Here is a 17502-nt window from a genome sequence, read left to right on the forward strand (position 1 = left end):
CTGAGTCACAAAGAGCATCATGGGGTCAGTTGGTATGAATAACGTTAAAAAAACAAAACAAAACAACAACCCAGAAACACTGTCTGTGTTGGCCAGGTGTTCAAAGTAAATAACATTTAAAAGCTTGTCTGCAGGTCCATTTGAAGGTCTTTTGTTGTCCAGGTCTCTCCTTGGAACAATCACATTCTTGGACAAGTTTAGCTTCTGAAGTTCAAGTGAAAACCAAGTGCATGTCCTATAGGGCTATCCATATGGATTGTGGATCTCCTAATGCTTTGGAGATTACCCTTCCCCCCCCTCCCACTCCTTTTTTTTTGGTGCACATGATCAAGGCTCATGAAAGAGCGAGTAGTGCAGTACACGTGTAGAATGACCGAGAACAAATTGCAACAGAAATGCTTTTTTTTTTTGCATTGGATTCAGTGCACATCTCGTGACAATCTACTCAAAATCGGACAAAATTGGGACACGAAATTAATTCACTATGGCGGCCAAAGCAAACTTCTGGCCATCGTATCTCCTAAACGGCTCACTTTAGACCATATAAATGTACAACGAATACGCAAGAAAGTGACCGCAATCAGTACAAAATACGTCATAAATTGCCAGTGACGTCAGGACGACGTCATAATCCAACATGGTTGCCAAATTTAGCCTCAAGCGAATGAAATGGCCAGATCTGTAGAAAAGTACAGTCGTGGTTAACAAAAGTATTTTGGCTCCACAATTCTTTATTTCACTGTTCATGTTGCAGAACCTTTGTTTTTGATTCAGAACTTAATAAATCCTTTCAAATCAGAAAATAAAAATAAATGTCATTGACAAATTGACACCCTCGACTTAATATTTTGTCACACGGCCTTTGGACAAAATACCTGCAGTCAAGCACTTCCTATATCCATGAATGAGCTTCCTCAACTTCTCTCCTGGCAGGATGGCCCTCTTTTCTTGTACAACCTGCTCCAGTTCTCCCAGATTTGAAGGGTGCCTTCTCCCAACTGCTGTTTTCAGATCTCCCCAAAGGTGTTCAATGGGATTTAGATCTGAACTAATTGCTGGCGGCTTCAGAACAGTCCGGTGTTTTGTGTTGAACCATTCGTGGGTGCTTTTTGAAGTGTGTTTGGGATCATTGTCCTGCTGCAAGACCCATGACCTTCGACGGAGACCCAGCCTTCTGACACTGGGTTGAACATTGTGCTCCAAAATTCCTCCTTGGTAATCTCCTGATTTAATGATGTCATGCACACATTCAAGGCACCCAGTGCCAGAGGCAGCACAGCAACCCCAAAACATCACTGAACCTCCTCCATGTTTGACTGTAGAGAAGGTGTTCTTTTCTTTGAAGGCTTCATTTTGTTTTCTGTAAACATAGAGATGATGTCGACCAAAAAGCTCTAATTTGTTCTCATCTGTCCACAGGACATTCTCCCAGAAGGATTTTAGCTTGTTCAGGTGTGTTTTGGCAAACTCCAGTTGGGATTTCTTATGTCTCTCTCTCAGCAGTGGGAGGGGGGGGGGGTCCTCCTGGGCCTCCTACCATTGAACCCTCTTTCATCGAGTTGGCGGCGGATGATGCGAGTTGAAACTGTCGTACCTTATGGCTGAAGGTCAGCTTGAATCTGTTTGGCAGTTGATTGACGTGCTTTCTCCACCATTCGAACAATCCGCTGCAATCTTTGATCAAATTTTCTCTTGTGGCCACGTCCAGGGAGGTTGGCTATAGTGCCATGGGCTTTAAACTTCCTGATAACATTGTGTACGGTGGGCACAGGAACATCAAGGTATCTGGAGATGGACTTGTAGCCTTGAGATTGTCCATGTTTGGCTACAATCTTCTGTCTGACCCCTTTACCCTCTCCGCATACACTTGAACAATGTAGTCCATGCTTCCTGCGACTAAACCATTTGGTATCGCACCCTCCTTTGCATTTACATCGCATCACCTTCAAGAGAGTATCAGGTGCAGGTGGCGAATCCATGGAACAAGGCTCGAATGAACCCTTCGTGAATGACCATTCCCAATCCTCAGCATCAAAATTGTCACCTCTTCCCAAACACATCTGGACCTGAAGATAGACGTGGCTTCTGATGTGGGATAAAGCGTTTCAACCTGGACGCTGGTATTGCAGTTTGCTAGCTTTTCCTCATATTTTGTGCAATTCAACGACTCCAACGTGTGGTCCAATCATCCACCATAGAGCGACACAATGGCCGTCTCACAGCCTCTTTATTTCGTGTAGCCTGTGCACCATCACAGAAAATGTGCGCTTGCTCTCGGAAAAGAGAATCCATCTGATTCTTCTTTAATGCCACCCATTTCCCTCTACCAAACAAGTGTGAAGTTGTGTTACATCCACACACGGCATGCACAAATGGAAATAGATGGCATACTTACGATCCAAGACTTTTTTTGCAGGACATCAATGTTCCAGCTACGGTACTTCACGTTCCTTTTTTCAGATTTGAAGATGAGTCCTTTCGAATCATCATGTGCGAGGTGACACAGAAGCACTAATATATCAGTGTCCTTGCTAATCACATACGTTAAACCCTGTGATGCACAATGTACTGCTTGCTGTCTGTGCCATCAAAAGATCAGCATCGCCATCAGATTGATGAAATTGAGTAGATCGATGAAATTTTGTTTGTTGTCCGCATTTGCTAGGAACTGGCCTTTTTTCATTTTCAGCGGCATCCCCGAAATAACTTCGGACCAACTGCACCTTCATATCGACTCAGATGTGCTGCATTATTGGTGTTGCCCCCTGCAATGTACACTACCGGTCAAAAGTTTTAGAACACCCCCATTTTTCCAGTTTTTACTGAAATTTAAGCAGTTCAAGTCCAGTGAATAACCTGAAATGGTACAAAGCTAAGCGGTAAACTGCCAAAGGTTTAAAAAAAAAAGTTTAGGTTACCAAAAACTGAAAAATAATGTAAATTTCAGAGTTGTTAAAAAAAAGGCCCTTTTCAGGGAACAAGTAATGGGTTAGCAACTGCAGCTGTTCTGCAGCAATGGAAGTAAATTAAGCCTTGAAAGTTGATGCAAACAATTCCTACATGTGTCCCAACTTTTGTTGATTAGTTGCAAACCGTCTGTCTATATAAAAGCAGTGTTGGAACAGACTGTGTTGCTTCACCATCTGAAGCATTATTTGGACAATATTGCACTGCAGGAAGTAGTATATTGCAATCATAATGGTGAGAAAAAGAATTAACTCAGGAAGACAGACAGACCATTATAACCCTTAAAAAGTCTTTCCTTTAGAGAAATGGCAAAGTAAGCCAACGTGTCGATGAGTACAGTTTCCTACACCATCAAAAGGCACTTAGAAACCGGAGTAAACTCTGACAGGAAGAGGTCTGGCAGACCCAAAGCCACAACACAATCAGAAGACAAGTTTCTGAGAGTCAACAGCTTGCGTGATAGGCGGCTCACAGGACAGCAGCTTCAAGCACAGCTTAACACTGGTCGAGGTAAGGAAGTCTCAGTTTCAACTGTGAAGAGAAGACTTTGAGCTGCAGGTTTGACAGGTCGAGTGGCAGTAAGAAAGCCATTGCTAAGATGGAAAAATAAGAAAAAGAGGCTTTCCTGGGCCATGAATCACCCACCACCAGTGGACGACTGAAAACTGGAAGGTCTTATGGACCGATGAATCAAAATGTGAAATCTTCGGTTCATCACGCAGGGTTTCTGTATGCCGTCGAGTAGGCGAAAGGATGGTTACTCAGCGTGTGACACCAACTTGCAAACATGGAGGAGGAAGCGTGATGATCTGGGGCTCTTTTTCTGGATCCAGAGTCGGCGACTTGCACAGAGTGACTGGCACCCTGAACCAAAAGGGCAACCACAGCATTTTGCAGCGCCATGCAATACCCTCTGGTCTACACTGAGTTGGTCAGTGGTTCATCTTACAGCAAGATAATGACCCAAAACATACCTCCAGGCTATGTCAGAACCTTAGAAGAAAAGAACAAGACGGTAGGCTTCAAATCATGGAATGGCCAGCACAGTCTCCAGACTTAAACCCCATCGAGCTGGTTTGGGATGAACTGGACAGAAGGGTGAAAGCAAACCAACCTACGAGCACAACATATCTGTGGGAACTTCTGAAACAGTGTTGGGAAGAACTTTCCAAACAATATTTGATTTCCATTGTCGAAAGAATGCCACGAGTATGTTTGGCTGTTATATCTGCAAAAGGTGGCGACTTTGATGAGTCAAAAATTTAGATTAAATTTTGTTCAACAAAACGATTCCATGATTTCTTTTTTATCTGTAATTGTTTATTTGTTCTATGCTTTAATTTCAGAGTACATTGAAACATTAAACTGCTTAAATTTCAGTAAAAACTGGAAAAATGGGGGTGTTCTAAAACGTTTGACCGGTATTGTATCCATCGAATACCACGATTTAGATCGCGATAAATGTCATTGAAAGTCAAATGTCTCTTCCATGGTAGCCTATTGAGGAGTGATCCACCATCAAATATATGATACTCTGGATTGTTTAGTAGTGAGAGCATTGGTTCTGTTTGGACTGATCAAAGGGCATTGGTTCTATTCCGCCAGTTGCGGCTTGTTGGCCTCTCTCAGGAATCCCTGTTCATAGAAAAGTGCTGTAGGGCGTCTGGACGATTTGTATTTCAAAATGTCACTGGGATTCTCCAGATCATGGCGGGCATTGTTGATGAGTCTCTGGAATAAAAGCTGTGTATCGACAAGAATCGTTTCACCGTCGAGGCGCAATGCGGTTTTGCATCCCATCATGACTTTCTGAAGGAGAAATCAAATGCATCTTCCCTGATCCATTATGGCATTGCCAATCTAGATGGCTTGGTTCATGTGAACAGAAAAGTCGACTGTTACACTGGTAGCTATATTGCGGAGTGATTCACCATACTCGAAGAGACTTCGTGCTTGAAGAAACTGACAAAATCATTAGCATGTCTTTTTGATCAGGTTCCTTCCCCTCACCACTGACATCTCCACATGCTGCTCACTAGTTGCGTACTGCTGATGTCAGTTGGATCCATGTCTATCATGGGTTGGAATACGACGGTTGATTTACCAGGATGGGAGCCTTTACATAAAACCTGCATCATGCCAGACCATGCTGGCCTTTTAGGGCGTAGCGGCCACAAGATGTTCCAGGCAAGATTGAGACCACTTCTCGGATCACTCGTGTCTTGAGGTGGTAGCTTGTGATATATCAAAGTCGCTTTCGTTTCTGGTGCTGTATAATAATGAATGTTGATTTTGACTGTGGCGATACTGTTGTCACTGAACAGCAGGATTCTCCATATACGGGTGCACTTTCTGATTTCCGGTGTCACAGCGGTGATGAGCCCCATTCCGTGCAATGTATTCAGACTTTCCAATGTTCGAATATTGTGATCAGCGTTGTCTGCCACATATTTCCGAAAATGACTGGAAACAGGAATATTGATCGCATGAAAACACATTTCTCAAAGTTGAGCACTTCAGAATAGGATGAAGAAAAACTATTCAACGTATCAATCAGAAATCTGGATCCATATTGGTGATATAACTGTACTACCAGTCTGAATTGGATTGGTGTGGTGAGGACTCTCAACATTGTTGCCTGGATGATGCCTTGACCGATCAAAGTTACTTTGACCGTGACGACAAAACGATGTGGATGATGGAGGTATGCGTTCCACTGAGATTTTTAGATCATTCGCATTCCCACTAAAAATTTCATCCAGCAGACAAGAGTATTTCTGACAAATACAGTGTTATTCTCCAATGATTTCAATGCGACTGGATGAGGAAAATATTCTTTAGATGTCTGCTGACTTTTAATATTGCTTTGTATCAGCGCTACCGCTGCCTTGATGATTCAATGTTTTTCTGCCACCGAATTGTCCATTTTCAGCTTCTCATGGAATTTCTGAAGAATTTTTGCTGTAATGCTTCTGAAAGTGACTACGTCAGGTTTACAATTGATGTTCGATATTACTACATTATCACCCAAATGTTCACACACTTTCTGATTCATATACTTTCCACTGTATGCGTCAGTACAGATAGCAGACATATGTTGAACAAGATCACTCACAGCCGTCTGCTCACCATCATTTTCTCTCAGTTCATCCACGACTTTGAGAAATGCCTTCTCTTGTGATGAATTTGCTGGCTGGCCTACCCAACCAAGCATGCTTGGCTGGGTTTTGTTGGTGCTGATATCTAGAAGGGAACTGCTTCCCATTCCAAAATTTTACACAACACATTTGGTGATAGATTGCATTCTCCGCATGAAGATCTCACGCATATTCAATCCTGCCTTGGACATCTTCAGCCCACTCATCACGTCTCTCATCACAGAACCTTCAGACTATCACTTGCAAATCTGAAGTCTTCACGGGAAATATATCGTAATCATGGTGTCGTTCTTTATTCTTCAACAACTCAGTTCTGCACAAAAAGCAATGATCTGAGCACCAGAAAACTGGTTCATGAGAATGCCGTGTGTGGTTGAATCGGAGGTTCATTGGCCCTTTTCCTTTTCTGACAGACGTGAATAGATTTCTGATTGCAGTGAATTTTCCTGTACAAGCCATGCATTCGCTGGACTGCACAGACAGTCACGGTTTTCCCCAGCGCGGCACTGGCATTGTTTACCCCTTCCGTCCCCTTTGCCATGATTTGCACAGTTTCTGGACCATTCGCGAGATCTTTCCCGCATATAGTCAAAATAAAGATCAATTAGTCCCAAGAAGGAAGCCAGACATAATACACTACACACACACACACACACACTACACACACACACACACACACACGTGTGTTTAATTGATAATATTAATGAAAGAAATGACCTCACTAAAATAACACTGGTCTGCGTCATTTCAGAGGTCTAGGTTTTCTCAACGGTTCTTATATGTTTTTGCATGCTGAATTTAGAAATGTATCTCATTTCGCTCAATCAGGTCAAGTTTTTTATGCTATCTCAATTTTAAGGAAAAAAAAAATAATCAAAATTTTTGTTTTTTAAATTCAAAATCAGACTTACATTGACAGAAAATGTACAAACTATATGTATAAAATGACGCACAAGTACCATTAATGTGAAATTCAACATTAAAAGGACGAAGGAAAACAGCGACTGCAAGAGCGACTGAAGTTGGGTGTTGCCAGAAACAACGATTTATCTATATTTGTCTGAAATTGAAATGAAAGTAATTGAGAAAGCACTTTCTTCCACATCAAGTGTACTTGTGTGTCATTATATGTATAGTTTGTACATTTTCTGTCAATGTAAGTGTGATTTTGAATTTTAAAAATGCGAATTTAAAAAACAAAAAATTTTGATTATTTTTTTTCCTTAAAATTGAGATAGTAAAATAGTAATTTTAGTAATTGAGTAATTACTAAATTTTAGTAATTGAGATAGTAAGATAGTAAAATAGTAATAAAATAGTAATACACCCCTGACATAAAAAGAGATAGTAAAAAATTGAGATCGTAAAAACGACCTGATTGAGCGAAATTAGATACATTTCTGAATTCAGCATGCAAAAAACATGTGAGAACCGTTGAGAAAACCTAGACCTCTGAAAAAAATATTTCAAATACAGCCCAATGTAATTAAGTCAATATTACATCAAATGCAATGGAATAGGAACTTGTTTGTAGAAAACCAACAAATCTTAAATAAAAGCAGTCATTCATTCATTCATTCATTGCACATTCATCCATGCTTCATCAATAAAAAATCCATCATCATGATTCACCAGGGCACGTAAACCTGTACACAGGAGCACAGAAACCACAGTCATACTCAATATTTCTGGTTCACGCATCTCAAAACTATTTCCATTTTCAGCACCACCCGGAAGTGAATTCCATTCAATTAAGTGTAGGTACATTCATAGCAGGACCACTGGATATAAAAACAACAATATTCTGCATAAAACGTATCCGCCCCGATGAGGGTTATTGAAGAGATCCCACAACAAACGACTCAGCAGCCCACCATCTTGCATTTAAGCTCAGACTCTAATTTCCCCTGATCTGATTTTGTCCAATTTTGAGTCTGTTGTCACCAAGGGTGACCCGAAGCCCGCGCAAAAGAGAGCATTTCTGGTGCAATTTGTTCTAGATCAGCAGACATTCTACGGTATCTTTACTGCTCTATGGAGCGAACGAAATGGAAAGGGGAAACACCAACAGCAGAGTTGAAGTGAGAGTGAGATCAAGAGGAGGCGGAGAAGGACACGTGGGGGTGAACAAGCTACACAAAAACTGAATGAAATACAGCAAGATGAGGAAGGAGGAGGTGAAATTAAACAGAAAAGGAATGAATGAAGCGCAAACGAAAAGAGGTGATGGAGAGGGGTAGATATCACAATTGCCTGGATAAAGGAATATTTGGGAATGCGGTCATTTGGGGTAGAACAGATGAGTTTGAATGGGGGGGATGACCTGAGGTAGGGGTGACCAACAGTCTTGAAGCCCTGGATGGAAGAATGGGACTCAATAGACTGGGGAAGTTTATTCCACAGGTGAGAGAAAAGAGGAATAAATGAATGGTGAGTAGTGAGCCTGGATTTTGGGAGTTTAACAAGAAGAGATTTAGTGGCAAACTGTGTGTGCCCTGCAGAAACCTGGAAGAGACAGAACCAAGAGAAGGCAGCGGGTGCAAGACCAAAAAGGAGGTGGTAGAATACAGAGGGGCCACCAACCTGTCTACGATGTGAAAGTAATAGGCCGAGAAACTCAGCTTCATCACAGAAGATCCCAATGATTTTGAGGGCCTAACTTTCTCTGGCATCAAGAAGGGCGGTGTGTGAGGCAGGGAGCGCCAGCCCAAAGAAGAGAGCATTATTCTATCAAGCTGCGAATGAAGGCCTTGTGGGTTGTCAAAAGTTCAGGTTGACCAAGGAAAGACCTTGCACAATGTTGGATGCCCATTTGGCAGCTGGCTTTAGAGCCCATCTTGAAAATATGGTCTTCTCAAGAACGATCATGGCTGATAGTGAGGTTTAAATGTTTGAGTGACTTTACTTCCGAAACAAATCACTTTAAAGAAGTTGATGGGAGAGTTTGCCGGACGAACCTTTCAGAGATACAGGGTGAGTGGATGGGATTTGTCAGGGTTGAAAGACAAATTCCAAGTGTTGGACCAGCTCCTGATTCCATCAAGGTCTGCAGGGAGGGAAGAGGTTAATGCCTGCCTGCCTGAAGGATGATACAGCAGATGGTGAGATCATTGACAAGGAGCAATTTCAGTGAATCAGAAAGATCATTGATGCAGATGAGGAACAAGAAACTGCTCTGGGGAACTCCAGCTTTGAGATAGGGGTTGAGAGGATCGGTTGAGAGGGAGCGGGATGCCAGGGAGGCGGAGAGGGAGTGGGGAGGCGGAGAGGGAGTGGGGAGGCGGAGAGGGAGTGGGGACGCGGAGAGGGAGCGTGATGCTGGGGAGGGAGAGGGAGCGTGACGCTGGGGAGGGGAGAGGCAACAGGATGCTGGGGATGCGTAGAGGGAGCATGACGCTGGGGAGGCGGTGAGGGAAGGGATGCTGGGGAGGCGGAGAGGAGGCGTGACGCTGGGGAGGCGGAGTGGGGGCATGACGCTCTGGAGGCAGAGAGGAGGGGGATGCTGGGGAGGCGGAGTGGGGGCATGACGCTCGGGAGGCGGAGAGGGAGCGTGATGCTGGGGATGCGTAGAGGGAGCTTGACGCTGGGGAGGCGGAGAGGGAAGGGACGCTGGGGAGGCGGAGAGGAGGCGTGACGCTGGGGGCGGAGAGGGAGCGTGACGCTGGGGATGCGTAGAGGGAGTGCAACGCGGGGGAGTCGGAGCAGGATGCTGGGACGAAGATGGGGAGCGGGACGCAGGGGAGGGGGAGAGGGAGCGTGACGCAGGGGAGGCGGAGAGGGAGCGTGACGCTTGGGGAGGGGGAGAGGGAGCGTGACGCTGGGAGGCGGAGAGGGACGCAGGGGAGGTGGAGAGGGAACGTGACGCTGGGGAGGCGGAGAGGGAGCGTGACGCTGGGGAGGCGGAGAGGGAGCGTGATGCTGGGGAGGCGGAGAGGGAGGAGGACACTGGAGAGGAGAAGATGGAGAGGGAGCGGGAAGTTAGGGAGGTGGAGAGGGAGCGGGATGCCGGGGAGGCGGAGAGGGAGGGGGACGCTGGAGAGGTGGAGATGGAGAGGGACGCTGGGGAGGCAGAGAGGGAGTGGGGCGCTGGGGAGGCAGAGAAGGAGGGGGACGCTGGGGGAGGCGGAGAGGGAGGGGGACGCTGGAGAGGTGGAGATGGAGAGGGACGCTGGGGAGGCAGAGAGGGAGTGGGGCGCTGGGGAGGCAGAGAAGGAGGGGGACGCTGGGGGAGGCGGAGAGGGAGCGGGAATTCGGAGAGCTGGAGAGGGAACTGAACGCCTGGGAGGCGGAGAAGGGGAGTGACGCTGAGGAGGCAGAGAGGGGGTGTGACGCAGGGGAGGCGGAGAGGCAGCGGGACGCTGGGGAGGCGGAGAGGGAGCAGGACGCTGTGGAACGGAGAGGGAGCGTGACGCTGGCTAGTTGGATAGGGAGCGTGATGCTGTGGAGGTGGAGAGGGAGCGTGACGCTGTGGAGGCAGAGAGGGGGTGTGCCGCTGGGGAGGTGGAGAGGGAGGAGGACGCTGGGGAGGAGGAGAGGGAGCGGGAAGTTAGGGAGGCGGAGAGGGGGCGGAATGCTGGGGAGGCGGAGAGGGGGAGTGAAGCTGGGGAGGCAGAGAGGGGGCGTGGCGCAAGGGAGGCGGAGAGGGAGCGGGACGCTGCGGAAGCGGAGAGGGAGCAGGACACTTGGGAGGTGGAGATGCAGTGGGAAACTGGGGATGCTGCGAGCAGCGCCTGCCGAAACTCTCGTTTGTGTTCGGTGAGGACCCGATGAGCAAGAGCAAGGATGAGGTCAATCGTTGACCGCTTTGGTGTTAAGCCTCACTGCTCTGGGCGCTGGTGCTCAAGCACATGGTGGTGAACCCTCTCAAGAATTATCAGAGCAAAGACCTTGCCCGGCACTGAGAGCAGCGTCACCTTTCGGTCGCTGCTGCACTCTTGGCGATCACTCTTCCCTTTCCACAGGGGCACAACAAGGCATCTCTTCCACGCAGTTGTGATGATGCCTGTATCCCAGAGAGAGCACAGAACGGCATGCAATGACATGAGTACAGCATTTCCACCAGCTTTGAGAAGTTCAGCATGGATTCCACAGATATCAGGAGCTTCACTCCATTTCAACTGGTTCACCACCGCGAATGTTTCTGCAAACGAAGGTGGTTTACATGGGATGGGAGGGTCCGCAATGGGGATTGTTACACCCCTGACATCCAACTCAACAGCTGGTGGATCAACCTGGTTCAGCTGCCCAAAGTGACCGGCTCAGCTGGCCTTCACTTCGGACTCCTCTGTCAAGAGCCCACAACGCAATGATGGGCTTGGAGGAACGCAATGAATGAATTACCCTGTTCGCAGGACGAGAATCACTTGACCAAGGGTGATGCTCTACTCCCCTTTCACAGATTTCTTGCACATAGGCCTCATTGCTCGCCCTCAGCGCATGCCCAGTTTTACGCCCCAACTCCCTGAACAGCTCAGCTCAGCTCTGCCATTAAGGATGGCCTTGCGACTTTAGATAATGGCATCTAGTGTCACTTGGAGATAAAGTTCTTCTTCACCTGATGATGAGTTGCAACACATCCTCTGGCAACATCAAGGAGGGTGGTCTTGAAGGCACTCCACAACTCTTCAGGATTCTCCAAAGCACCCAGGCCCCCCAAATCCCCACTCAGCCTGTTCACAAAATCCTCAGCTACTCTCTCGTCCTTGAGCTTGCCAACATCCAGCCTAGGCTGGGATGGTACCATTCTCCTGGATTTAAGCTGCAACTTCAGAATTGCTACAACAAGCCTGTGGTCGGTATTTAGGAAATGAGCACTCCAGTTGTCCCTGCAGTTCTGGATCATCCTCCAGCGACCATCAACGAGCACATGGTCAATCTCCTTTGGCACACCACCAGCGTTGGAATACCTAGTCCAGCGATGAGCTTGTGGGCGCTGAAACCATGAACCAGCAACCCTGTCCCCAACTTCTTGCAAAGTCAAGGAACATAGCTATTCTGGCTTTTCAACACATGTCTCATAACCATCCCTATCAGTTCCAGTTGATGCATTGAAATCCCCCAAGACGAGAAGAGTATCTCATCTGAGGCACCAATCAATGACAGACTCGAGCGTGGCATAGAAATGCCTCCTTCACAGTGAGATCATTCGCCTCAATCAGAGCATACACAGCGACCAGGGAAATGACACTCAGTGAATAACAAGTCCTCAGTCTCCTAATAGCCTGGTGCTGGCTTCGTGGTTGGGGTGGCTGGTATGGGATCTTTGGGTCGTGAGTTTGAGCCCCGTTGTCCGCTGAATTAACACCAGGTGGGGTTGACTCAGCCTATCATCCTTCCGAGGTCGGCAAAATGAGTACCAGTGTTCTGGTATCGGGGCACAGCATCAGGGGCACAACATCAGCTGCACAGCTGCGCCCCAACACAATGAACGCAACCCGGCAGCCAAGCTGCCATATGCAAGAAGAAGTGTCATCATATGTTCATTGACTGGTGTTACCACAATTATCATGGGAGTAGGCTTGTTGGACACAGCTACAGCAACCCATTGGGTATGGTGACAATGAGAGCGACCAGACCAGTAGTAAATGTAACCACCCGCCATGATCTCACCAATATGTAGTCTCTGAACCTCAGAAAGTGCTGCAACACTGATGTCCAAACGCTGGAGCTCAGATGAGAGCTGAGACAGATAATCATCCTCTCTTCTCAGGTTAACCCAAGGAGACCACCGTCTGGTGGAGAATACCTCAGCACCATCCTGGCACACACCACCACAAACCGACCCAGGAAGGGTACCCTGTGCTTTTCCTCCTATCATCAAAGAATGGAGATCCCGAAGGCTTTGCCCCAATCCCATCATCCGGTGATCTGCCCTGCAAAGGGAAGCTGCACAGGAGGTACTCCCACGGATTGGGTTTTCAGTTTTGCTTGCATTTTTTTGTGTGCTTTATGGAATGAAGTGTTTTACGGTGGCGTGAGTGCAAATCCTGCCACCAACTTCTGAGAAAAAGGTAACCCAACTGCAGGAGGACATCCACAGACAAGGTTTATTTACCCAAAATGCATCACCAGGGATAAATGAGTCCCCAGACCATGTGTTCCAGGCTTTATGGTGTTCATTGGAAACTGGTGTTTTGTGTGATGTGCGTCACACCGAATGGAACTGAAAAAAAACTTTGGAAAACAGGTTCAGCCTTTACCTCAGGAACGGGTCAGCACGGGCACAGCCGTGGGGATTCGGCACCGTCGTGGTGCAAGCGCCGGGCCTGTGGTACAGGAAGTGGTGCTCCCTGCAACTGTCGGCACCTTGGAGCTGCTCCAGAAGGTAGAGCACGGCACAGTGGGACAGGCCAGACAGAATGATGCCATTAGCCCCTGGAGAAAGAAAACGCTCCGTTTTAGATAACTTTGTGGAGAACACCATCGAATTGAGCAATTTATACATGACGAGGTACCCTGGGATTGTCAAACGTCAGCCATTTTTATGCAACACAAATACATTTAGGGACGTTATCGACAACGTCCTCATGCATGTGTCTAAAAATCACCATTCCTGTTAGCCTTTGTTTTATGTTCTTCCCTTTGTAAACTTGTCTTTGTCCTTTTTTAGCGTTTTGCTATGCCGTTGGTGCCAGTTTAGACATGGAGTCAGCTTTGTTCCTGCTTGAGATGGAAGGGGGAGGAACTATCCTAACAAGTCGCTCCACGCCCCACTCCTCTCCCCCAGATTCAGCCACACGGAATGCGACGGGCCGTTCTCCCTGCCGAACATGCTGAGACTGACGGGAACCTCCTGCAGTAGTCTGCTGAGATTACCAGTATTTATTATGTCTTGTGGACTCCCTCTGTTTGCTCCATCGTCATGTGAATGTAGGTCCAAATTAAGGCATCAGGTATTTAAACAGTCCTATTCATTGTTTGTTTCGAAGGCACGTATGCCGGTCATGAGTTCAGGGTTTTTTAGCTTATCTGGAATTAGAATTTCAGAGAAGGTATTGTCATCATGCTTCCTGCATCCATTAGTCCGTCTCCTATTTTCACTTTTTCCGGCCAAACCACTGAGTCGATCCGACTGAAATTGGGCAGCAAGGTTCCTCTCCTGACTGGTAACGGGGAATGCAAAGCTCGTTTCGGTCACCTGACTTTAAGTAGGTGTAATGGCCGACTTAGTAAATTCCTTCAAAAATCTTTTTCTCCAGACCCACCAGTTAGAATTTTTACATGTATGTATATTTATATATATATATATATATATATATATATATATATATATATATATATATATATATATATATATATATATATATATATATATATATATATATATATATATATATATATATATATATATATATGAAGACCACAAGGGGAAAACCAGAGATGTCAAGATAAGTCAATTTTGAAGAAACTGAAAAACAAAGTTTCAAGACTTTGCTGGACTGTTTAATAACTGTCATATAGATTTCTTTTCCAGTAAAAGATTTATTTTCCAGTAAAAGGAAGAGTGATCATTGGCCGATCAAATTAAGCACGTAGCATTTGCCAATCTTCTGTGTTATTTAATTTAAGAGCAAAGAACGAATCAATGTTGCAAACTGACATCACTGGTTATTCCCTTGTTTAATAATTGCCATGCAATTTTAACCCAGGATGTGGAGCAAATTCATTCTTGTTAGTTATTAGCATACATTACATGACTTTGGTGATCACAGATTATTTTTTCAACATTAAACGGTCATTGTTTTTTTGTTTGATTGGTGTTCAATGCCATACTCAAGGGTATTTCGCTTATATGATGACGGATTCTCCATTTCTTACTCCGTACTACTTAATATGATGGAAAACCAGGAGGAAACCAAGGATAAACCACCCCCGCGATAGCCAAAGTCACCTCATGTGACTCCCTCATATACCTAAGCAGGTTGATTGGGCGGTGGGTACATCAAATGAGGATGGGTACTCAGACGCGCTAACCATTAAGCCACGGCGTGGGTCCCATAAAAGTCACAATAAAGGTTTGACAAGGCTTGAACCACGATATGCACCAACTACGGAGCCCATGATATAACGAAATAGGCCATTGTAGTGCTCAGAGTTTATGCTGTGATAGTTTTACAACCTTTTATAACTTAGTTTCTCAACTCTGATTATTATGATGGAACAGTTAACATGAATGATGCAGAAAGCCAATCTTATCTGAGTGAAAACTTTAATTTTAATACTTTGCAGAACACAAAACCTGTGATCAAAAATAATAGATCCATGATATCACCAAATAGGCTATTGTCGTGCTCAGAGTTTATGCTGAGAAAGTTTTACAACCTTTCATTTTTTAGTTTCTCAACTCTGAATATGATGGTGGAACAGTTAACATGAATGAAAGGGAGATAACCAGGAGTAAAGTACTGACAACTCTGGGTTTCTACTTGTTCAGCTTTGACAACACTTGTTTTTTCATTGCACGGCTAAACTTTATACCATATAAATTATGTGACACCCCTGGTTATTTGTTAAAGTAATATTGTGAGAGGAAACCTTATGTTGCCAACTATTGGCAGGTGCAATAACCCTGAAATTTATAAAAAGTGACATCTCTGGTTTTCTCCTTGTGGTCTTCATATATATATATATATATATATATATATATATATATATATATATATATATATATATATATATATATATATATATATATATATATATATATATATATATATATATATATATATATATATATATATATATATATATATATATATATATATATATATATAATATATATATATATATGAGGCCCCGCGAGGAGTGATGTAAGCACCATTTTTTTAATGATATGATGATGATAGGTTCGGATGATTGGGGAAGGGTTAAAATAGTGCTATATGGCATTATCTACAAAATGGCCGATGTGTCCCTAACATCACCACTCCTCGCGGCGCCTCATATATATATATATATATATATATATATATATATATATATATATATATATATATATATATATATATATATATATATATATATATATATATATATATCTTCTTCTTCTTCTTTCGGCTGCTCCCGTTAGGGGTCGCCACAGCGGATCATCCATTATGATCCACATAGTGATTTGGCACATGTTTTACGCCGGATGCCCTTCCTGACGCAACCCTGGTCGCCTCTTACGACACAGGGATATGGTACACCTATTTTAACCGGGGTATACACCGGCCCAGTATACTGGTACTCATTTCGCCGACCTCGGAAGGATGACAGGCTGAGTCAACCCCCTGGTGTATTAATTCAGTGTCTCAACGGGGCTTGAACTCAGGACCTCTTGGATCCCAAGCCGCTGCCCTAACCACTGCGCCAACACCAGGCTCATATATATATATATATATATATATATATATATATATATATATATATATATATATATATATATATATATATACACACATATATATCTGTATGTATATGTGTGTATATGTATATATATATATATATATATATATATATATATATATATATATATATATATATATATAGATATATATCTGTATGTATATGTGTGTGTGTGTATATATATATATATATATATATATATATATATATATATATATATATATATATATATATATATATATATATATATATATATATATATATATGTGTATATATATGTGTATATATATTGTTGCGAATTCGCACCCGCCGGCGTGTGAGCGGCCACGTAACTCAAATCGCGGCACGTCGCCTACCGGACGGACAATTCCGTCGTGATCCTCTCGGACTAACGCTGGGAACTAGTCACGGGTGGGCCTTTCGGCCTCACCACGATCGTGCCAATCGGCCCCCCGCGTGGGATAGGGTTGTTCGCCAAATTCGACCTACCTAAGTACCCACACGGAGGGTAGACCGGGCGATCGCACCTCGCCGCAGGTCGACTTCGGACACGGGCCACTTTAAGCGACCCGTTCCGTACTATCGGGATAACCGAGTGGTGTTATCGTCAACCTCGACGGTTCCAATTAATTATTGGGCGTATTTAGCCCACGACCAACCCTTTACGTGAAGTAAGATGGAGATTCAATTAAAGAAAAGACGAAGCGAAACGGGAAAAACAGTTCAACATAAGGCACATTTATTCTGCGGCAAACGGAAAGCACACATATACAATCACAACAATTATGCACCAAAAGCAAATGTAAAAGTAACACAACAATTATGCACAAAAAGCAAATGCAACAAAAGAAACACAATGCAGATCTACTACCGACTACGCGAGCACACGGCAACACTTACACAGTTTTACTTTACAGACGGCGCCGACAACACATATACTCCAAAGCAAAAGAAAAAGGGGCCACCCTCAACTACAAGGGGGCAGACGGGC

General features: G+C 44.6%; 3 protein-coding genes across 9 annotated transcripts in view; 1 reads left to right on the top strand and 2 right to left on the bottom strand.

The window, feature by feature from the left end:
- The window catches only part of LOC147010303 (zinc finger and BTB domain-containing protein 20-like), a 46327-nt gene extending 31988 nt beyond the window's left edge, over window positions 1-14339 (top strand). The window contains exon 4 of the mRNA XM_085859164.1: window positions 13852-14339. Within this exon, the coding sequence (XP_085715290.1) occupies window positions 13852-13901 (50 nt within the window). The 3' untranslated portion in view covers window positions 13902-14339. The remainder of the gene's footprint in view (window positions 1-13851) is intronic.
- The window catches only part of LOC147010304 (histone-lysine N-methyltransferase 2A-like), a 155134-nt gene that overhangs the window by 1313 nt on the left and 136319 nt on the right, over window positions 1-17502 (bottom strand). For all 7 annotated transcript variants that reach the window (XR_015052271.1, XM_085859137.1, XM_085859136.1 and 4 more), the window contains one exon: window positions 13325-13499. Coding sequence is in view for 6 of the 7 variants with exons in the window: in XM_085859137.1 (XP_085715263.1) it covers window positions 13325-13499 (175 nt within the window). In the remaining variant the exon portion in view is untranslated. The remainder of the gene's footprint in view (window positions 1-13324; window positions 13500-17502) is intronic.
- Window positions 7-11701, bottom strand: LOC147010305 (uncharacterized). The gene is made up of 2 exons (XM_085859456.1): window positions 11680-11701; window positions 7-10184 (listed from the first exon to the last, which is right to left on the bottom strand). Exons 1-2 carry the CDS (start codon window positions 11699-11701, stop codon window positions 9190-9192), a joined length of 1017 nt encoding a protein of 338 aa, XP_085715582.1. The 3' UTR covers window positions 7-9189.

This window comes from Eptatretus burgeri, chromosome 16 (assembly GCF_056783735.1).
Source record: "Eptatretus burgeri isolate ZD-2024b chromosome 16, Ebu_testis_v1, whole genome shotgun sequence".
Lineage (NCBI taxonomy): Eukaryota > Metazoa > Chordata > Myxini > Myxiniformes > Myxinidae > Eptatretus > Eptatretus burgeri.